The sequence below is a fragment of the Phyllobates terribilis genome, unplaced genomic scaffold (genome assembly GCF_046119375.1).
Source record: "Phyllobates terribilis strain yellow unplaced genomic scaffold, ASM4611937v1 Scaffold_10__3_contigs__length_209671492, whole genome shotgun sequence".
Classification (NCBI taxonomy): domain Eukaryota; kingdom Metazoa; phylum Chordata; class Amphibia; order Anura; family Dendrobatidae; genus Phyllobates; species Phyllobates terribilis.
Genome location: NW_027362770.1, coordinates 75,076,735 through 75,100,585, shown reverse-complemented (window position 1 = coordinate 75,100,585; position 23,851 = coordinate 75,076,735). Strand labels below are relative to the sequence as shown.

Here is a 23,851-nt window from a genome sequence, read left to right as displayed (position 1 = left end):
GGTACCTTTGGAATGCTGTTCAGGACTCCCTTCGTGTGTCCTTTCTCTGGCCCATCATACTCCACAATTGACCACGTTTCTGTCCAGCTGCCTCGGGCCTTGGCGGGCAAACGTTTGTTCCGTTTCCCTGGGTCCTATATGGTGCCTTCCTAATGGGTGTAGTGAGGGGCCGTAACACGTGCAATGCCACGGCCTCTGGTTACTAGCTGAGGGTAGTTGCTCTCCTCCACTAGATGAGGGATCCGGTTCCCTTTCTTGGCCTGACCCCCCTACTCTGGTAGAGGCGGGCATACGGTGGCGACTGGCCGGTCCGCACCCCTGGGGTCCCTTCACTCCACTCCTGGAGCCTCCTCCGTTCCTTTCCTTTCTGTTTTCTCTCTCCAGGCTCAGGCCTTGAGACTTGGCCTGCCTGCAGAGCAGAGCCCGTGCAGAGCCCCTGCTCCCAGCCTTCCTCTCTCCCTGCTCTCCCCTCTCTCTTCTCTCCGACTCCAAGATGGTGCCCACCTTATATACTCCTACTTTTCAGTGCACCCAGAATCTACTCTCCCCACCCACACACTACCGGGTTCCCCCTTTCTAGGTGTTCCCTCCCCCCACTCCAGCCAGGGACAGGGGCAGTTGTGCTCACTCTTGGGAGCATTGTCGCCCTACCCCCCGGAAATGTGGTGTAGTGCATGTGGGTGTTAGGGTCCTGAGCAACACTCCATCCTTACCTGGAAGTGAGATATCACACCTCTGGGTGAGATGCAATACCTCTGTAGCGACCGAACCCTCGGGGCGCTACAATTGCAATGCACTCCAGCAGGTTCAGTATGCCTCTATGCGCATCCTGGGGGATACATTCCGTTCCTTGTATATGATCCCCCTCACTGCCTCGCAGTGATTCCAGTGTTACCAAACTTCCATTGATTTTTTTTCCATTTAAGTGATAAAAAAAAACACCTTTTTATAAAGAAAAAAATGTTTTGCTTTGTGTCTGCATTTTCCAAGACCCAAGGGAGTCACAAAAACACTGAACTTCAGGAGGGCAAAGTTTGATCAGCTAAGAGATGCCCTTCACCTTATAGACTGGGATAGTATCTTCAGTAATAGGAGCACGGATAGAAAATGGGAAATTTTCAAAACAGTCCTACATAGTCACTGTAGAAGGTACATACCTTATGGGAATAAAAGGGCTAGGAATAGGAGGAAGCCAATGTGGCTAAATAAGGAAGTCAAGAGGGCAATGAAAAACAAAAAAAGGGCTTTCGGTAAACTTAAACAAGAAGGCAGCGAGGAAGCACTAATATCTTATAGGGAAAAAATACAAAATCTGTAAGAAACAAATGAGAATAGCAAAAGAGGAGACAGAGAGACTAATTGCCAAGGAAAGTGAAATGAATCCCAAACTGTTCTTTAACTATATAAACAGTAAAAGGATTAAAACTGATGGAGTTGGCCCATTGAAAAATAACCTGGGTAAAATCATAGAGGGCGATGAGGGTAAAGCAAACCTACTCAATAGCTTCTCCACTGTTTTCACAAAAGAAAACAATTTATCGGAGGAAATGCAGAGTGATAAAGTAAACCCTCCGCTAAATATCACCCACCTAACCCAGGAGGAAGTTCAGAAACGCCTAAATAATATCAAAATAGACAAGTCACCAGGCCCAGATGGCATACACCCCCGGGTACTAAAAGAATTAAGTAATGTGATAGACAGACCGCTGTATCTTATATTCAAGCACTCTTTATGGACAGGGACTGTCCCACTAGACTGGTTTCAAGCAAATGTGGTACCAATATTAAAAAAGGGGTCTAAAAGTGACCCTGGGAACTAAAGACCAGTAAGCTTAACGTCTGTTGTGGGTAAATTGTTTGAAGGATTTCTTAGAGATGCTATTGTAGAATATCTTAATGATAATAACTGTCTAACTCCATATCAACATGGATTCATGAGGGATCGCTCCTGCCAAACAAACCTGATCGCCTTCTACGAGGAGGTGAGCTCACAGCTGGACCGGGGAGAGTCAGTGGATGTTGTATACCTTGACTTCTCCAAAGCGTTTGATACCATGCCACACAAAAGGTTGGTATATAAAATGAGAATGCTTGGTCTGGGGGATAATGTATGCAAGTAGGTAAATAGCTGGCTGAGTGATAGAAAGCAGAGGGTGGTTATCAATGGAGTAAGCTCAGGGTGTGTCAGGGTTACTAGTGGGGTGCCTCAAGGGTCTGTCTTGGGCCCTATATTATTTAATATATTTATTAATGATCTAGTGGAAGGGTTGCATAGTAAAATAGCAATATTTGCAAATGATACTAAACTTTGTAAAGTAGTTAATACAGATGAGGATAGGGCACAGCTACAGGAGGATTTAGATAAATTGGGGAGTTGGGCCAAAAAATGACAAATGGGGTTCAATGCCGATAAATGTAAGGTCATGCACATGGGAAAGAAAAACAGCAGTCACCCATACATATTAAATGGGAAACCGTTGGGGAAATCTGACATGGAGAAGGACCTGGGCGTCTTGGTTAACCGCAAATTAAATTGGAGTGCCCAGTGTCAGGCAGCAGCTGCGAAGGCAAATAGAGTCATGGCATGCATCAGAAGAGGAATAGGGGCATATGATGAGAACATTGTTCTTCCTCTGTATAAAGCGCTGGTAAGGCGGCACTTAGAATATTGTGCACAGTTCTGGGCTCCGCTGCTCAGGAAAGACATATTGGAGCTAGAGAGGGTACAAAGGAGGGCGACTAAGGTAATAAAGGGAATGGAGGGACTAGAATAGCCAGAGAGGTTGTCAAAATTAGGCCTATTTATGTTGGAAAAGAGAAGGCTTAGGGGGGCAGTTCAGAGATCTCTCCCATGACCTGTTTATACCAAGGATGGTGACAAAGACGAGGGGGCACACTATGCCTCTGGAGGAAATGAGGTTCCTGCACCGGCATAGAAGGGGATTCTTTACGATCAGAGCCGTGAGACTCTGGAACTCTCTGGGAGAGGAAGTGGTGATGTCCAACTCACTTAATGAGTTCAAGAGTGTAATGCACACGCCCGGGCTGAGCGGTGTGTGCGTGTGATTCCACTGGACCATGCCGGAGAGTGAATGCCTGGAGGGGCATAACTAGGTATTCACCCGATCCGACCAGGGTCGCACGACGGCATACGACGCCAGTGCACCAAGGAGGAACCGAGCAGAGGGACCAGGTGCTACTCCAGGACAGACCCCGGACACGGCTGTTGGCCCACACAGGGGAATACAGGAACAGACTGGTTAGGCTGGCACACAGACTGGTGGGAATAGGCAGGACGACTGGTATGCAGGCAGGCAGGTATGCAGGCAGGGGGGTACAGGCAAGCACGGCTAGAGTGCAGACAGGGAGACACTAGCAGGTAGGAACACAGGCGGGATAGGACCCAGTACACACTGGGACTCAGGAACAGAACCACAGATGTGGCGGACAAACACAGCAGAGTGAGGCCGCCCAGAGAGGTGAGCGAGAGCAGGGCAGGACGAGACCGCCTGGAGCGGTGAGCAAGAGTAGAGCAGGATGAGGCCGCCTGGAGCAGTGAGCAAGAGTAGAGCAGGACGAGGCCGCCTGGAGCGGTGAGCAAGAGTAGAGCAGGACAAGGCCTCCTGGAGTGGTGAGCAAAGGGTCAGAGCTGAGCGAGACTGCCGGAGCAGTGAGCAAGGAGTCAGAGCAGAGCGAGACTGCCGGAGCAGTGAGCAAAGGAGTCAGAGCAGAGCGAGACTGCCGGAGCAGTGAGCAAAGGCAGAGCAGGCTAGAACCGCCGGAGCGGTGAGCAAAGGCAGAGCAGGCTAGAACCGCCGGAGCGGTGAGCAAAGGCAGAGCAGGCTAGAACCGCCGGAGCGGTGAGCAAAGGCAGAGCAGGCTAGAACCGCCGGAGCGGTGAGCAAAGGCAGAGCAGGCTAGAACCGCCGGAGCGGTGAGCAAAGGCAGAGCAGGCTAGAACCGCCGGAGCGGTGAGAAAAGGCAGAGCAGGCTAGAACCGCCGGAGCGGTGAGCAAAGGCAGAGCAGGCTAGAACCACCGGAGCGGTGAGCAAAGGCAGAGCAGGCTAGAACCGCCGGAGCGGTGAGCAAAGGCAGAGCAGGCTAGAACCGCCGGAGCGGTGAGCAAAGGCAGAGCAGGCTAGAACCGCCAGAGCGGTGAGGAAAGGCAGAGCAGGCTAGAACCGCCGGAGCGGTGAGCAAAGGCAGAGCAGGCTAGAACCGCCGGAGCGGTGAGCAAAGGCAGAGCAGGCAAGAACTGCCGGAGCGGAGAGCAAAGGCAGAGCAGACTAGAACCGCCGGAGCGGCGAGCAAAGGCAGAGCAGGCTAGAACCGCCGGAGCGGTGAGCAAAGGCAGAGCAGGCTAGAACCGCCGGAGCGGTGAGCAAAGGCAGAGCAGGGGGGACAGGGCTCTGTTCACACGGAACAGACAGGAAGGGAAAGGCAGAACCAGATACCCACAGAGTACTTGCAGTGAAGTAGCGAGTGGACCACAAACTCACAAACGGGAGTACAGTGACAACGAGCAGGAGTTAGGTACGAGTTCAGACTCTGCAGAAAAAGGAAAGGTACGGACATAGAGAAACACGGGAAACAGGCTAGAAGCGCATACAGACAAGAACAGACACAGTAGCAAGATACAGGAGCGGGTCTAGGTAGCAGCCCCTAGAAGGCGGGAGGAACAGGCTAGGAGCGTGTTCAGACAGGACAGACAAGATACAGGAGCGGGTCTAGGTAATCGGCCCCTAGAAGGCGGGAGGAACAGGCTAGGAGCGTGTTCAGACAGGACAGACTAGATACAGGAGCGGGTCTAGGAATGCAGCCCCTAGAGGGCGGGAGGAACAGGCTAGGAGCGTGTTCAGACAGGCCTGGAAATACAGCCTCCAGGATAGGCAGACAAGAGAACACAGAAGGGACCTGGCACATTCAGAGTGCAAGAGCACACTAAATGAAACACAATGCTCAGGCAGGGATTGATTGGAGCAGCTGGGTTAAATACCAGGTGACAGACAGCAATAGGCTGAGGACGCACAAGGGGTGTGCCTGCAGCAGGTACAAAAAGCAGGAAGTGATCGGGCGCCGCCCTTAAGCAGCAGAAAGAGACACAAACAGACAGCATCGAGGGAAGCCAGAGAGACATTCTGGACTGAAGATCAAGTGCGCTCTTGCACAGTGGGAGATGGACCACTATGCAAGGACGCCGCCAGGTATGTTTTAAAGAGAGGCCTGGACGCCTTTCTTGAGAACAATAAAATTACATCTTATGCTTAGTGATAGTTAATTAATCCAGGGATTTAATCTGACTGCCAGATTGGAGTCGGGTAGTAAATTTTTCCTCAATGATGTAAATTGGCCTATACCGCATGGGTTTTTTTTGCCTTCCCCTGGATCAACACTGCGGAATAGCTGCAGTGCCCAAGAAATAGGCAGAACTGGATGGACGCTTGTCTTTTTTCGGCCTTATAAACTATGTAACTATGTAACTATATAACTATTTTATTCTTTTTGTTGATGGAGCTGTGTGACGACTTGTTTTATGGTTGGTGACACATTTTTATTGATACTAATCTTGGGTGCATACAGTGTTTTGATCACTTTTTATTAGGGTGCAGTCAGACGGCCGTATAATTCGCAACAAGATCGGAACGCAGTGCATGGATGGGTTTTGACTATAGCATGACAGCTTCATGTGCTTCTATGTAGCTGTCACGATCAGGCCCGCAGAGCCACCGGCCACTCTATGCAATGCACATCGTTTACTTAATTTTGTATTTTGATAGATTGGACTTTTATGCGAGAACCTGTACTTGGTTTAAAGGTTTTTCCGGTTTTAGAAAAGCTCTTATTAACCACTTCATGACCTTAGACATATTCATATGTCCTGGTTGAGAAGGACTTCCTGATCTTGGACATATGGATATGTCCTGGTGATCACCACAGGTTTTTCAGCGAATCTGACAGCTGACACTCAGCTCTCACTGCCAGGAGCGGTGCCCGCACCTCTTCCAGCAGTTTAACCCCCTAAATACTGCAATCACAAAATAATAAACAAAAAATAAAAATATATTATACCAAAAAAGTACACATATTTGGTATCACTGCATCCGGAGCGACCTAACCTATAAAACTGTCCCACTAGATAACCCCTTCAGTGAACACTGTAAAAAAAACAAGGCAAAAAAGCTATGCTTTTTCATAATACTGTCAAACATAAAGTGGAATAAAACGTGATCAAAAAGACGAATGTAAATCAAAATGGTACCGCTGAAAACTACATATTGTGCCGCAAAAAACAAGCCACCATACAGCTCTATCAGCTGAAAAATAAAAAAGTTATAGCTCTTAGAATAGAGCAAAGCAAAAATTATTTTTTCCATAAAATAGTTTTTATTGTGTAAAAGCGCCAAAACATAAAAAAATATGTAAATGTGGTACTGCTGTAATTGTACTGACCCGAACAATATCAATTTTACCACACGTGTAATGACATAAAAAAAAACAAAAAAACAATTCCTGAATTGCTGTTTTTTTTTTATTCTGCCTCCCAAAAATCGGAATAGAATGTGATCAAAAAATGTCTTGTGCTGATAAATGGTACCAATAAAAACGTCAACTCATCCTGCAAAAAACAAGCCCTCACATGACTCTGTCGACAGAAATATGGAGACTAGCTTTTGCAAAAAAAAAAAAGCGTCTTTTTGTGTGTGGCAGCAGCCAAGCATAAAAAAACGATGTAAACCTGGTCTCGCTGTAATTGCAACGACCTGAAGAATAAAGTCGTCTAATCATTTATACCACACAAGGATCAGCGTAAAAAAGAAATAAAACCAATTATTGACCTGCTGTTGATTTATTCATTCTGCCTCCCAAAGATCGGCTCGGCTAACATTTATTCTGAGCTCTCTGCTCAGGTTTCTGGGGTTTCTGTGTAAATCTCTGAAATATGTGATTCAGATGGCACCCCGGCCGAAGATTCCTTATAATGAGGCAGATGAAGACAATGTGTACTCTGTCTGTCCTACGATCTGGTGGTGTCTGTCATTTTAGGCGTGCGTAAAAGCACGGTCGACCACAGTTATCTGCACCTCTGAAAAGGAGGATACCAGAGGCTAGATGGAGTCCAGAGTAACTCTGCTGCCTCATTATAGTGAATGGATCCCTTGGAGTTTAGATGGAAACCCCGATGTAAGTGCTCGGCTTAGAGTGCCATATAAATGTGATCCAAAATGTTATGTAAAATGTTCCAAATAAAAGCTTCAACTCAATCCACAAAAAAAGGAAATTCCCATTCAGGTCCATTATCTGTTAACGGAAATATAGGGGGCTTCCATGTTACTGATAGTGCAAAAGCTCTGGAAAAGCGCTATATGGCTCCTCACCCCCCAAAAGAAATGCAGCGAATTCTGCACTCCCAAATCCAAATGCCTCCCTGCTTTCTGAGCCCCACAGTGTGCCTAAACCACATTTAGTGTCCACATGTTTGGCATTTCTGTAGCGATGAGAGCCTACCTAATTTACTGGTACATGTCTCCAGAAGCACGAGCTGGGCATAAGGTACTGGGCACTACATTAACAGATTTTCAATTTTCTGCTTTTCTAGAACTTGGGGGCTCTGTACATGGAGTCTGCATACTATTCTAGGAAAATCTGCGCTCCAGGAGGCAAATTCCCGAGTCTAGCTGTGTGTCTATGCAGTACTGTACAGCCACATATGGATTATTTCCACATTCAGCAGAAATTGTGTGACAAATATTGCTGCCATTTTTCCCCATTTCTCTTTGTGAAAATGTAAAATCTGGGGCTAAAACTAAATTTTTGTGGTAAAAATGTAATTATTTTATTCATTGCCCAATGGTATAAAATTCTGTGACACACCCATGGTGTCAATATGGTCACTGCGCCCAGAATTCATTGAGAGTTGTAGTTTGTAAAATGGGGTCACTTTTGGGGAGTTATGCTGTTTTGGCACCTCAGGGGCTCTCCCAGTGGGTCATGGCACCCACAAACCATAACAGTAAATTCTGCACTAAATGATGGCGCTCCTTCCCTTCTGAGTTTTGCATTGTGCCTCAAAAGTAGTTCCTGATTACATGTAGGGTATTGGCATACTCAGGAGAAATTGCACAACAAACAATTAGCCCTATTAGTCCTTAAAAAATTAAAAAATGTGCGGCTAAAACAACACTTTGTAAAAACTTAATTATTCTTTCTTCACCAACCAATGGTAGAAATTTCTGTGAGGCACACGTGGTGTTAACATGCTCACTGCACCCCTACCTGCACCCCTAACATGCTCACTGCACCTGCATTCATTGAGTGCAGTTTGTAAAATTATGTCACCCATCTTCTGTTCTAGCACCTATGGGGCTCTGCTAATGTGATATGGAACCCTCAAACCATTCCAGCAAAATCTCAACCATAATATGGTGCTTCTTCCTTTTGAGCTTTGCACTGTGCTTCAAAAGTAGTTTTTGACCACACATGGAATATCGGTGTACTCAGGAGAAATTGCACAACAAATTGTTATCCTGTTACCCTTGTGAAAATGAAAAATTCGGGGCAAAACCAACATTTTTGCGGGAAAAATTTATTTTTCTAGTTTCACAGTTCAGCGTTATAATCTACTGTGAAGGACCTGGGGGTTTAAAGTGTTCACCACACGTCTATATAAATTCTTTTCAGCCAATTTTGCATTCAAAAATACCTGGCGTGCACCCAAACCGTAGTTTTCCTCCACATATTTGGTATCCGTATACTCTGGAGAAATTACAAATAAAATTGTATGGTGCATTTTCTCCTGTTATCCTCGTGAAAATGCAGAATTTGGGGCTAAAAGAACATTTTTGTGGGAAAAATATGATTTCCATTGCTCTACGTTATAAACTTCTGTGAAGCACCTGGGGGTTCAAGGTGCTCACCACACATCTAGATACATTCCTAGAGGGGTCTAGTTTCCAAAATGGGGTCACTTGTTTCCACTGTTTAAGCACATCAGGGGCTCTCCAAATGCAACATGGCGTCTGCTCTCGATTTTAGACATTTTTCCATTCAAAAAGTCAAAGGGTGCTCCTTTCGAGTTCTGCCATGCGCTCAAACAGTAGTTTTCCCACACATATGGAGTATTGGCGTACTCAGGAGAAATTGCACAACAAATTTTGGGGTAATTTTTCTCTTGTTACCCTTCTTAAAATAAAAAATGTGGGGCTAAAGTAAAATTTTTGTGAAAAAAAGTAGAATGTTCATTTTTTTCCTTTCACGTTACATTAATTCCTGTGAAGCACCTGTAAGGTTAATAAACTTCTTGAATGTGGTTTTGAGGACTTTGGGCGCAGTGTTTAGAGTGGTGTCACTTTTGGGTATTTTCTGTCATATATGCCTCTAAAATCACTTCAAATGTGATGTAGTCCCTACAATTTGTTTTGTAAATTTTGTTGGAAAAATCAGAAATTGCTTATCAACTTTTAACTCTTCTAACCTCCTTAAGAAAAAAAAAATGTTTAAAAAATGATGCAGATGTAAAGTAGACACGTTTTAAATGTTACTTATTAATTATTTTGTGTGACAGAATTCTCTGGTTTAAGGACATAAGAATTAAAAGTTTGAAAATTGCAACATTTTTTACATTTACTCCAAATTTCCAATATTTTCACAAATAAACGCAAGTCATATCGAAGAAATTTAACCACTATCATGATGTACAATATGTCACGAAAAATCTTTCTCTGAATCACTGGGATTCATTAAAGCGTTCTAGAGATATTACTCCATAAAGTGCCACTGGTCAGAATTTTAAAATTTGGCCTGGTCATGAAAGTAAAAGCTTGGAGGATGAAGGGGGGTCCTGCACTGAGTCACTGCTGCTGCCCCCCCCTCCGCCCACTCCCCCACCCCTCACCCGTCTCTGCTTTTTTTCTGCAGTGCTGACATAACTTTGACGGTGCTGCAGCCAATCACTGAACTCATCTGCTTTGCTGATGCAGTGATTGACTGTAGTGATGTCATTGCTGCAGACAGCCAACAAAGACTTGGACAACGGTGGACACTTACTGTTGGAGCTGGGGAGGTTGAGTAAATTGAGAAAAGCCATGCGTTTTTTATAACAAAATGCGCCTGAGGACAAAACTTTTTGGGAGCCAGAAAATCAAAACCAAAATAAATGAAAGTCAATTAAATTCTCCAAATCTTTATTTACTGAATTAATGAAGATCAAATATTATGTTAAATTGTATTTGTTAAACTGACAAATGTAATAATAATTATAAAATATGCAATTATTATTTTGAAAGATGTTAACAGATTTGATACATTGTAAATTTGTCTTGGCTTTTTTTTAGCATCAGAAGAATTAACAATTGCTGGAATGACATTCACTACATTTGACCTAGGTGGACATGTTCAAGGTGAATTATTACATGTAACACAAAAAACACAAAATTTGATATGTCACATACTTGCACCTGCTAAATGCATTCACAACTGTGTTGGCTGCAGAGCTGAAATGTTGCAAAATCCCTACTTTGTACAGTGTTTCTACAGAACACACACTGATCTGCTGACTGAATAGTGTCATCTGAACTCACTCAGCAATGTATAGTCATTAATACAGAGAAAATGTAACGATTTTTCTACAATAATGAGCTCTGTCTCTAATAAGATAATATTTTGCACGGTCCCTACAAATGGCTGGAATTGTACCGCAATAATATCTGACACGTCTGACGGACGCCCACGCTTTTAAATAACGGCCTTGTAGTTTCTTATTATTGGCAGCGACCACGTGTGAATAGCTTCACTGACACACTGCTGCCAAACTGTAAATGAAGGATAATATTGTACATGGTCCCTACAAATGGCTGGATTTGTACCGCAGTAATATGGGATCACGTCTGATGATGGAAAAGATTTGGCTGTATTCTGCAGTGCTAACAAGCAAATGGAGCAGTAAAATGTTGGACTCTATTACTATTTAAGAAAATAATCAGGATTAAGAGCAAAAAAAAAAAGTCCTCTTTGATATCTAGTCCAATGGCTATCTGTAACAGGCCGTAGCAGCAGACAGAACGTGAAATGGATACTATTGTGCTGTATAGTTGTAACGGGTCTGGGAGGCGGAACCTCTGGGCTACAATACAAGGGGGCGGTCCTTGTAAGGGAGCGGGTGGCGACCAGGCAGGTAGTCACAGGAGGTGACCAGGACAGTCTCTGGGTGTACGGGCAGGAGGACACGGCAAGTGATCGGGGCAGTCTCTGGATAAAGGGTAGGTACGACCTGTGATGGCTGAACCTCCAGGTAGGCTAGCAAGGCAGATGAAGAATGTGTGCTCCCAGGTGAGCAAGCGAGAGTCTCTGGAATAGCAGGTGGTCACAGCACGTGACGGCGGAGCCTCCAGGTAGGCTAGCAGGCAGGTAACGGAGAAGCGCTCCCAGGTGAGCGGGCAAGAGTCTCAGGAATAGCTGGTGGTCACAGCACGTGACAGCGGAGCCTCCGGGCAGGCAAGCAGGCAGGTAGCGGAGAAGCGCTCCCAGGTGAGCGGGCAAGAGTCTGGAGTAGCTGGTGGTCACAGCACGTGACAGCGGAGCCTCCGGGCTGGCAAGTAGGCAGGTAACGGAGAAGCGCTCCCAGGTGAGCGGGCAAGCTGGTCCATAGACAGACTGACCAGAGTTGTAAGGCAGACCGTCGGACCTCAGGCAAGCAGGCAGGTAGCTGAGGTGCGCTCCCAGGTGAGCGGGCAAGCTGGTCCTTAGACAGACTGACAGGAGTAGTAAGGCAGACCGTCGGACCTCAGACTAGCAGACAGGTAGCAAGTAATCAGGCAGGAATCTGACAGGTAACTGGCAGGTAACTGGCAACGGGACCTGAGGGCTGAAGCACAGGTGAGACACAGGTGCAAACAACATTGCTCGGGCACCTCCATTTTGGAGGAGGTGCCTTATATATGATGAAGTCCTCCGGCCATTGGCCGGGGACTCCTTAGGACGGCGCGCGCGGCCCCTTTAAGAGGAGGGGAGCGCGCGCGCGCGCGCCCTAAGCACAGGGGCCGGGAAGGAGCGCGCGCTGACAGCAGAGCGGGAGAGGGACGCCGGGCACGGGGCAGAGCGGTGAGGGGAGCAGCGTCCCTGCCTAGCAGAGGGCAGGGACGCCGGCACTACAGTACCCCCCCCTTTAGGCCCCCCCTTTTTTAGGCCAGACAGAAATTTAGCTAGGATGAGAGGGGCATGGATGTTCTCCCGGGGCTCCCACGTTCTCTCCTCAGGACCAAACCCCTTCCAATCTACCAGAAAAAAGGTCTTTCCTCTTACCCTTTTGGTGGCAAGAATGTTCTCTACCTCAAATTCGTCCTCAGCAGAAACCGGAGCAGGAGGCGTACCTGTAGACTTGGAAAAAGAGTTAAGTACCACAGGTTTGAGGAGAGATACATGGAAGGAGTTAGGGATCCGTAAGTTGGCCGGGAGTTTCAATTTATAGGCCACCGGGTTGATCTGACTGGTGACCTCCAGAGGTCCAATGAACCGAGGCCCTAACTTGTAAGAGGGTATCTTGAGTCGAACATATTTAGATGAGAGCCAGACCTTATCTCCTGGACGAAATTGAGGAGGATCCAGGCGTTTTTTGTCAGCGTGTCTTTTCATCCGTTCGGACGACTGAAGGAGTGCGGATCGGGTACTCTCCCAAATGGAGGAAAATTTGCTAACGAGAGATTCCGCAGCCGGGTTGTCCACCGAGGTGGAGACAGGAAAAGGAATCCGAGGATGCTGACCAAAGACTACAAAAAACGGGGATTTGGAGGAGGATTCGCTCTCGTGATTATTGTAAGAGAACTCGGCCCATGGTAGGAGATCCACCCAGTCAGAATGGTGGGCATTAACGAAGTGCCGGAGGTAACTGGTCAGGTTCTGATTGATCCGCTCCACTTGACCATTGGACTGTGGGTGGTAAGCGGAAGAGAAGTCCAGGGTGACGTCTAGTAGTTTACAAGTGGCTCTCCAGAAGCGTGAGGTGAACTGTACCCCACGATCCGACACGATGTGGAGGGGTAGGCCATGAAGACGGAAGATGTGACGAATAAAGTCTCTAGCTAGCTCGGGTGCAGACGGGAGGCCTGGCAGGGGAACGAAATGAGCCATCTTGGAGAAGCGGTCAGCGACCACCCAAATGACCGTACAACCGGCAGAGAGTGGGAGGTCAGTTATGAAGTCCATTGCAATATGCTGCCAGGGGGCAGCAGGTACTGGGAGCGGAAGGAGGCGACCGGCTGGCAGATGTCTCGGAACCTTGTTGCGGGCGCAGGACACACAGGCAGAAACAAAGTCTATTACATCCTTGTGCAGGGTAGGCCACCAGTAGTGCCGGGAAATAAGCTGGAGGGTCTTCTTCTGACCAGCGTGGCCAGCCAGTCTAGACGAGTGACCCCAGTGAAGGATCTTCTCCCGATCAGGTACTGATACGAACGTCTTTCCGGGAGGGAGACGATTTAGACTCACGGGAGCCACCTGCATTACTCTGGCGGGATCGATGATGTGTTTCGGATCTTCCTCGAGATCAGATACCAGAAAGGATCGAGACAAGGCGTCCGCCTTGACGTTTTTGTCAGCCGGGCGAAAATGAAGGACAAAATCAAAACGAGCAAAAAACAAGGACCACCGGGCTTGGCGCGGGTTAAGTCTCTGGGCATGCTGGAGGTAAGCCAAGTTCTTGTGGTCAGTGTAAATTATTACCGGGTGAAGAGCCCCCTCAAGCAGGTAACGCCACTCCTCCAATGCCAGTTTGATGGCCAATAACTCTCGATCTCCTATGGAATAATTGCGCTCTGAGGAGGAGAAGAGTTTAGAGAAGAAGCCGCAAGTTACCATCCTCCCGGAAGAAGATTTTTGAGTAAGTACCGCTCCAGCTCCAGAGGAGGAGGCGTCCACTTCCAGGAAGAACTGCTTGTTGCCGTCCGGGCGATGCAGCACCGGGGCGGAAGAGAAGGCCTGTTTTAAGGAAAGAAAGGCTTCTTCTGCTTCGGGCGGCCACTCTTTGGGATTAGTACCCTTACGGGTGAGCGCGGAAATTGGGGCAGTCCGGGAAGAGAAGTGTGGTATGAAGAGGCGGTAGTAGTTGGCGAAGCCCAGGAACCGCTGAATGGCCTTCAGCCCCTCCGGTCGGGGCCATTTCTCGATGGCAGACAGTTTCTCTGGATCCATTCGTAGGCCGGTCTGAGAAATAATGTAGCCCAAAAACGGAAGCGAGGTCTGCTCAAAGAGGCACTTCTCGTATTTAGCGAAGAGGTGATTCTGCCTGAGCCTGAGCAGGACCTGACGAACGTCCCTCCGGTGAGTCTGGAGATCCGGAGAGAAGACCAAGATGTCGTCCAGGTACACCACTACGCAGGAGTAGAGAAGGTCCCGGAAGATGTCATTGACCAACTCTTGAAAGACGGCAGGAGCGTTACAGAGACCAAAGGGCATTACCAGGTATTCATAGTGGCCGTCCCGGGTGTTGAATGCCGTCTTCCATTCATCCCCTTGACGGATACGAACCAGGTTGTACGCCCCACGGAGGTCTAGTTTGGTGAAGATTCTAGCCCCCCTCAGACGATCAAATAATTCTGGAATGAGCGGAAGGGGGTACTTATTCTTCACCGTGATCTGGTTTAGGCCTCTATAGTCTATACAGGGACGGAGAGAGCCGTCCTTCTTTTTGACGAAAAAGAAGCCTGCTCCCGCCGGGGAGGTAGATTTCCGGATGAATCCCCTGGCCAGATTCTCCTCAATATATTCGGACATCGACCGGGTCTCAGCAGCGGATAAAGGATAAATACGCCCACGGGGAGGAGTAGTACCGGGTAACAGGTCGATGGGACAGTCGTATGGTCTATGAGGGGGTAATGTCTCTGCCTCCTTTTTATTAAAGACATCAGCATAAGACCAATAAGGAATTGGAAGTCCAGGTAGATTAGCTGGGGTAGGAGAGGGACGGACGGGATGGACGGGAACCAGGCAGGTCTTATGACAGTCTTGTCCCCAGCGAAGGACTTCTCCGGTTTGCCAGTCAAGCACGGGTGCATGTTTCTGGAGCCAAGGCAGACCTAGCAAGAGGGCGTGAGAGAGTCCAGGCAGAACATGAAAGGAGATACTTTCAGAATGCAGCATTCCCACCTGCAGAGTAATGGATTCGGTGATGAGTTGGATGGGGCGTGGTAAGAGCCCCCCATCCACGGCAGCCACAGACAAGGGTACAGCCAGAGGTTTGGTGGGGATGCGGTATTTCTCTACCAGGGACTGTGAAATAAGGTTCCCGGCTGCTCCAGAGTCCAGTTGGGCTAGTTCGAAATAACGGTTCTCCCCGTAGACGATTGAGACTGACAGCAGCAGAGATGGAGAGGATTTATTCTTGTCTAGGTCGACCTCTCTGAGCGAACCTAGACACAGGCGTTTTCCCGACCTCTCCGGGCAGGCACGGATCCGGTGCTCCTTACTGCCACAGTAGAAGCAGCTCCCCTCAGCACGGCGTAAGTCCTGACGGGTTTTGACCATCTTGGTCTGGTCGACCTGCATAGGCTCAGGAGAGTGTACCTGGGGAGAAACGGAGGGAGTGACGGGTTTCTGACAAGTAGGAGCTAGACGTGGAAACCCCCTCTCACGGGTGACCTCTTTGGCACGCTCCTGGAACCGTAGGTCAATCCGGGTGGCAAGAGTTATTAGGTCATCGAGAGTGGTAGGAATGTCCCGACCGGCAAGTTCATCTTTAATATGGCCGGACAGACCCTCCCAGAAGACGGATACCAAGGCGTCGTTATCCCAGGCCAGCTCCGAGGCAAGGGTACGGAACCGTATGACATATTGGCCCACGGTGAGGCTTCCCTGACGGAGGCGTAGCAGAGATGATGCGGATGAGGTCTTCCGTCCGGGTTCGTCGAAGGCTTTCCGGAAAGCCATGAGAAAGGCAGGCAAGTCGGACACCAGGGGGTCTCCTCTCTCCCATAGAGGATTTAGCCAGGCCAGGGCCTCCCCGGTGAGATGGGACATGATGAAGGCAATCTTGGCCCGGTCGGAGTTAAACTGGTGGGACAGGAGTTCAAAGTGCAGGGTGCACTGATTTATGAAGCCCCGAGCCTGGGCGGAGTCGCCTCCAAAGCGAGGAGGTGCAAAAAGCCGGGGTCCGGGGTAGGATACCATGGTATTAGTGGTCATGGCACTGGCGGAGGTTGCTGGCGGAGCAGTCAGAGTGTCCAGGAAAGAATTGACATTCCGCAGGTGACCCAAGATGGACTCCTGTTGGGACCTCTGACGGGACAGTTCATGACACAGGTCCGAGAGCGAGGGAGCTTGGGTGTCACCGGGTTCCATGGCCCGAGCAAACTGTAACGGGTCTGGGAGGCGGAACCTCTGGGCTACAATACAAGGGGGCGGTCCTTGTAAGGGAGCGGGTGGCGACCAGGCAGGTAGTCACAGGAGGTGACCAGGACAGTCTCTGGGTGTACGGGCAGGAGGACACGGCAAGTGATCGGGGCAGTCTCTGGATAAAGGGTAGGTACGACCTGTGATGTCTGAACCTCCAGGTAGGCTAGCAAGGCAGATGAAGAATGTGTGCTCCCAGGTGAGCAAGCGAGAGTCTCTGGAATAGCAGGTGGTCACAGCACGTGACGGCGGAGCCTCCAGGTAGGCTAGCAGGCAGGTAACGGAGAAGCGCTCCCAGGTGAGCGGGCAAGAGTCTCAGGAATAGCTGGTGGTCACAGCACGTGACAGCGGAGCCTCCGGGCAGGCAAGCAGGCAGGTAGCGGAGAAGCGCTCCCAGGTGAGCGGGCAAGAGTCTGGAGTAGCTGGTGGTCACAGCACGTGACAGCGGAGCCTCCGGGCTGGCAAGTAGGCAGGTAACGGAGAAGCGCTCCCAGGTGAGCGGGCAAGCTGGTCCATAGACAGACTGACCAGAGTTGTAAGGCAGACCGTCGGACCTCAGGCAAGCAGGCAGGTAGCTGAGGTGCGCTCCCAGGTGAGCGGGCAAGCTGGTCCTTAGACAGACTGACAGGAGTAGTAAGGCAGACCGTCGGACCTCAGACTAGCAGACAGGTAGCAAGTAATCAGGCAGGAATCTGACAGGTAACTGGCAGGTAACTGGCAACGGGACCTGAGGGCTGAAGCACAGGTGAGACACAGGTGCAAACAACATTGCTCGGGCACCTCCATTTTGGAGGAGGTGCCTTATATATGATGAAGTCCTCCGGCCATTGGCCGGGGACTCCTTAGGACGGCGCGCGCGGCCCCTTTAAGAGGAGGGGAGCGCGCGCGCGCGCGCCCTAAGCACAGGGGCCGGGAAGGAGCGCGCGCTGACAGCAGAGCGGGAGAGGGACGCCGGGCACGGGGCAGAGCGGTGAGGGGAGCAGCGTCCCTGCCTAGCAGAGGGCAGGGACGCCGGCACTACAATAGTGTTCACAAATTTCTTTGCCTGCCTAACTCCTGCAATCACCAGGATTAATATATGCAGCTGGATTAGTCCTCAGAAGGACTGTTAGTTCAGATGGATAGGTATCTTACTGTGGAATACCTATATCTAACTATTACACTGCCAATTCTATCCCTCACACAGCAGCACCTCTCCCTACTCTGCTTGTAGGGAAAGATACTGTGCTATACAACAGACAAGTCATCTTGGCAAATTAGCTACTCTTACAGCTCCAAACTAGAGGTTTGAGGATCCATTTAGTGGTTACTATTGCACTGACTAGCCTAGAACTATTATGGAATTTCAGATTATTTTCAGGTACTAGCAGAAAACATAGAGTTCCTCATTTCGAATTAATTATACTTTTTATTTCAATTTAGCAAGAAGAGTGTGGAAAAACTACCTCCCTGCAATAAATGGCATTGTTTATGTCATTGACTGTGCTGATCATGAACGGTTAGCTGAATCTAAGGCCGAACTTGACGTAAGTACCTCATTTTAAAATGTGATTTTCCAACAATATTCAGTAAGCATTTAGCAGTCATGGTTAGATAAATCACAAAGCAAATATACTTTGTGATTTCCAATTCACACAGTGCAGCAAGGCACTGTTTTTTTTCCTATTGCAGTATGACCTAGTCCTGTAATTTTAGTGGTGTTTTTTTTTTCTCTCTTTGGGCATATGCACGGACCATTTTGCGTTTATTTATAAAAATATCAGAAATGTAACAAAAATGTAAAAAAAATTGCAATTTTCAAACTTTGAATGATTATCCCTTTAATGCAGATCGTTCTACCACACAAAAGCATTAATACATAACATTACCCTCATGTCTGCCTTACATCAGCACCATTTGTAAACTGTTCTTTTATTTTGTTAGCATTTTAGAAGGTTTAAAATTCTAGCAGTAATTTTTAATTTTTTCAAGGAAATTTACAAAACTTATTTTTATAGGGACCTATTCAGTTTTGAAATGACTTTGGGGACCCTATATATTGGACATCCCCAAAAGTGATACAATTTTAAAAACCACACCCCTCAATGTATTCAATTTTACTTTCAGGTAGTTCATTAACCCTTCAGGAATTAATGCAAAGTGGCATGACAGGAATGAAAAAGTTTATTTTTACCACCTATATTTTGATAGCTTCTGAACAGGCTGCTATAGCCGGCAGACTCTAAGGCCGTTATTTGGCCATGAGCTGCCATGGCAAACATCAGGACCACACAATCAAGATCTCAGGGTGCCGATGGGGTTAAAGATGGAGCCCCCACGCTCTGTTAACTATTTAGATTCTGTAGTTACTATTGACAGCAGCATCTAAGGGGTTAACTGGCCATAGTCGGTGCCAACACTGATTGTGACTTATGCAGCAAGTTGTCAGCTATAGTGTACAGCGGACAGTTACAGGATTGTTACCAGTCGGGGGATGCTAGTCTCTTATATCGCAGGTCAGTAAAAAGACGTATCGGAGGTCACTAAGGGGTTATAGATATTATAGGTATTTTCCCTAAAGCGTCTTCTTTGATTTGTTGTTTTTCTATTCTTGTGGTGGTAAAAAAGAAAGTCCTATTGTACACCTAATTGGTCTGTAAATAAACCACCATAAAGTACACTTACATAAATCGTTCAAAACATTTTCCAAAGTGCTCAAAGTTCATATACTGTAATTCAAGATAGTTTCTCTAATTGAAAGAAAAAAGTGGAAGTCTATGAAAGGCTCTAAAAGGAAACCACAACTCGGGCGGACACTGACTGCTTGGAGCCCCCATGCAAGAAATGAGTCTGGGCACGCCACCTTTTATGGCGACAAAGCTACAGATGTATATATAGCCACACACATATGTACCTCTTACATAGCCCCCTTTATTATGTATATTGTTGTCCCTTATTACACAGTGCCCTCTCTTGTTATGTACAGCACCGTCCCTTACATATTGGATTATTTATAGCCCCCTATCTTTATTACATATCGTCTTCTCTTGTTAGATATATAATGCAATAATGGCTGATGGAGCATGGGAAAGCTTCTTTTCTGATGGATGAGCTGATGGACTGGTCTTCTGGTCACCGGTTGCTCCATCAGCAATCAATTTATATCTACACACGTGGTGAAAATTGTTGGTACCCCTCATTTAATGAAAGAAAAACCCACAATGGTCACAGAAATAACTTGAATCTGACAAAAGTAATAATAAATTAAAAATCTATGAAAATGAACAAATGAAAGTCAGACATTGCTTTTCAACCCTGCAGAATTGTAAATAAAATTAAACTCATGAAATAGGACTGGACAGAATAAGTGAGTACACTATATACTATGCTAGACATAATAAGGCTACATTCCTGCATCTGTGTGCAGTGTCGGTGTACTGCCCACTTTTACAGACGCATTGAGCATGTCCTATGCTGATCCTGAAAATCGGATCAGAACAGGACATTCTCTGACCCTCACAGATCTCATTCTCAGATCCGTGATTTTCATGAATGTGTGAATGGATCTATAAAATTCTACGAGTCCGTGGACCATCCGATAAGAAAATCTGGCAGCACACGGACATTTCACACAAATGTGAGAATGCCGCCTAAGGGATTTTACAGATAACATTATCACTCCAAGTCACACAGTGCAGATACAGAGTAATATTTACATCCAGGCACTTACCGCTGACATCTCATCTGATCAGAGACGATTTCTGCTATTTCTTCTCCATCTGCTCAGACCTTCATGTCGACATCTCCCAGCCACGACTCGTCTTGTCATGATGATGTCCAGCCTAGAAAATAACAAGGTCACATATTGTATGCATACATGTGTCTCCCCCGCTCTGCATCGTCGAATACAGATATGTACCCCCCCATTAATATACTATTAGCCACCTAGTAATAAAAATATAAAGTGATAAGCAGCACTGTGCCCCCCATTAACTATAATCTCCACCGGCCAATAATATAAATTATTCAGTCTCTGTGACTCTCACCAATTAACTGTAAGGCTATGTGCACACGGAAAACATACAAGGCTTTACAGTACAAGCAAAGTGAAACCCTTATCATTGCTCTCTCCCAGCGTTCCCATCATTGCTCTCGACCAGCACCCCCATCATTGCTCTCTCCCAGCACCCCCATCATTGCTTTCTCCCAGCACCTCCATCATTGCTCTCTCCCAGCACCCCTGTCATTGCTCTCTCCCACCAACCCCGTCATTGCTCTCTTCCAGCACCTCCATCATTGTTCTCTCCCAGCAACCTACGTCATTGCTCTCCTCAGCCCCATCATTGCTCTCCCCATCCACACCATCCTCATCATTGCTCTCCCCATCCATACCATCCTCATCATTGCTCTCCCCATCCCCATAATTGCTCTCCCCAGCCTCACCATCCTCATCATTGTTCTCACCATCCCCATCATTGCTCTCTCCATCGTCATCATTGCGCTCCCCATCATTGCTCTCTCCAGACCCATCATTGCTCTCCCCAGCCCCATCATTGCTCTCCCCAGCCCCATCATCCTCATCATTGCTCTCCCCAGCCCCACTATCCTCATCATTGCTGTCCCCATCCTCACCATCCTCATCATTACTTTCCCCATCCCCACCATTGCTTTCCCCATCCCCACTATTTCTAGCCCATCCCCATCATTGCTCTTCCCATCCCCACCATCCTCATCATTGCTCTCCCCATCCCCACCAGCCCCATCATTGCTCTCCCCAGCCCCATTATTACTCTCCCCAGCCCCATCATCCTCATCATTGCTCCCCCCATCCCCACCATCCTCATCATTGCTCTCCCCAGCACCACTATCCTCATCATTGCTCTCCCCATCCTCACCATCCTCCTCATTACTTTCCCCATCCCCACCATTTCTTTCCCCATCCCCACTATTTCTAGCCCATCCCCATCATTGCTCTTCCCATCCCCTCCATCCCCCCCATTGCTCTCCTCATCCCCATCATTGTTCTCCCCATCCCCACCATCCTCATCATTGCTCTCCCTATCCCCATCATCCCCATCATTGCTCTCCCCATCCCCACCATCCCCATCATTGCTCTCCCCATCCCCACCATCCCAATCATTGCTCTCCCCATTCTCACCATTCTCATTATTGCTCTCCCCATCCCCACCATTCTCATCATTGCTCTGCCCTTCATTGCTCTCCCCCACCTCCTCTCATTCTCCTGCACCTCTCTCCAGTGTATTAGTAAAGAAAAACAACTTACCTCTCTGCTCATTCCCCTGCAGCATCCTCGTAGCCGGCAACTTTCTCTCTGACCCAGGCGCACACTGCATGATGATGTTATCAAGCCACTGCCATTTTCCTCCTGTCAGCAGCAGAGCTGGAGGTATCACTCCCTGCCCGCCGCACATGATGAGGGCAATCTGGCCATAGGCCACCTGGAGCCTGGGGGTCCGAGAAGCAAGCCAGATTGCCCTCATTATTAGCCGCCCAGTGTCATGCTGCACATAACACATCTGCATCTCTGGCTGCTATGGGCATAAAAGGTGACAAACTTATGGTGTGGCACCCATGCTCCCCTGACCTCAACCCCATTGAGAACCTCTGGAGAATCATAAAAAGGAGTGTCTATGATGGCGGGAAGCAGTTCACATCTAAGCAACAGCTCTGGGAATGTATTCTGTCCTCATGCAAAACAATTGAAGCAGAAACCATCCAAAAGCTGACAAATTCAATGGACGAGAGAGTTCAGAAGCTCCTTTCGAACAAGGGGTCCTATGTGCAAATGTAACATCACCTAGAATAAAGTTTTGAGTTGAAAACTGTTTGATTTCAGTTTGTAATAACCTGCTAATGCTTATAATTTCAAAAATGACCATTTTTTTGTTCTTCATTAAAATGAAAAGGTTGAAAACTCTGCTGTGCATAATAATTTGGAACATGCATTTTGAGTGCAGTTTGAGTTTTTTATTTTTTTAAAAATATACTGGTATCATAGGCAGTTTATACAAAAACCTTTCAATTGTACTCTAATAGTTATTTGACTGGAAAATTACAATAACTGCAATTCATATAGGTAATTTGGGAAAATCTGAGAAAATATTATTTGCATAATAATTTGGAACACAGTGTAGTGAGTAGTGATGAGAGAGCAGTAAAATGCTTGGGTTCTCGTTGCTCGGGTCGAGCAAATCGTAATGTTTGGGTGCTCGACCTGAGCAACGAGCCCAATGTAAGTCAATGGAAAACTCGAGCATTTTTCCGGCTTCCCCTTTCCCCCCCGGACATCTGAAGGGGGCCTAAAAATTGGCCAAATCGATGGGAACAGCATGGAGGAGACCCCTGAAAGCCTCTGAGACTCCCAGATCACTGCTATAAACAATGTTGTAATACACCACTTTTACGGACTCACAATAAAACATACAAAAACAAAGCCAAAAAGGATTTTCCTGGAAAAAACATAAAGGAACAATCTTTCCAGGGTAATTCCTTGTATACAAGGCAAAAAAAATGCTCCACACCTAGGGCTATGTTCACACATAGCGTTTTTGATGCGTTTTTGCACTTTTGCTTTGCTTTCAACGGTGAAAAATACATTCACCAGTAAATGTCATTTTAACATTTTACTACCTTATCTGTCTATGTGGTGTGTGAGACAAGATCAGACACATCCTGTTTCATTTATGAAGTAGGGACTTTGAAAGTCACAAAGCCTATTTTTACAGGGCCATCAGGTGGCCCTTACTATTGTTATAGGGCCAGCAGTCAGCCCTCATTATTCTTAGAGAGCCATCAGCCAGCTATGCATTGTTGTTCCCATTATTAAAGAGTAGATCTCCTATACTGTTCTTGCCTATGCAGTGAATGCAAAGGCTGCCAAATATGTGGACGCACCCCAATATCCCTTTGAAGAAATATAGAAGAGGGCCTCAGTTAAAAAATTATTCCCATTATAAAGGAGCGGGTCTCCAATAATGTTATTGCCTATGCAGTGAATGCAAGGGCTGCCAAATATGTGGACACGCCCCAATACCCCTTTGAAAAGACATAGAGTAGGGCTTCAGTTAAAAAAATGTTCCTATTATTAGGAAGTGGGTCTCCAATACTGTTATTGCCTAGGCAGTGCATGCAAGGGCTGCCAAATACGTGGATGCACCCCAATACCCCTTTGAAGAGACATAGAGGAGGGCTTCAGTTAAAAAAATGTTCCCATTATAAAGAAGTGGGTCTCCTATACTGTTATTGCCAATGCAGTGAATGCAAGGGCTGCTAAATATGTGGACTAACCCCAATACCCCTTTGAAGAGACACAGAGGAGGGCTTCAGTTAAAAAAAATGTTCCCATTATTAGGAAGTGGGTCTCCTATACTGTTATTGCCTATGCAGTGAATGCATGGGCTGCAAAATATGTGGATGCACCCCAATACCCCTTTGAAAAGACATAGAGAAGGGCTTCAGTTAAAAAAATGTTCC

General features: G+C 47.2%; 1 protein-coding gene across 1 annotated transcript in view; it reads left to right on the top strand.

Moving 5' to 3' along the window:
* SAR1B (secretion associated Ras related GTPase 1B) overlaps positions 1 to 23,851 on the top strand; it is a 463,221-nt gene that overhangs the window by 217,720 nt on the left and 221,650 nt on the right. The window contains exons 4-5 of the mRNA XM_073649602.1: positions 10,333 to 10,398; positions 17,801 to 17,904. Of these exons, the coding sequence (XP_073505703.1) occupies positions 10,333 to 10,398; positions 17,801 to 17,904 (170 nt within the window). The remainder of the gene's footprint in view (positions 1 to 10,332; positions 10,399 to 17,800; positions 17,905 to 23,851) is intronic.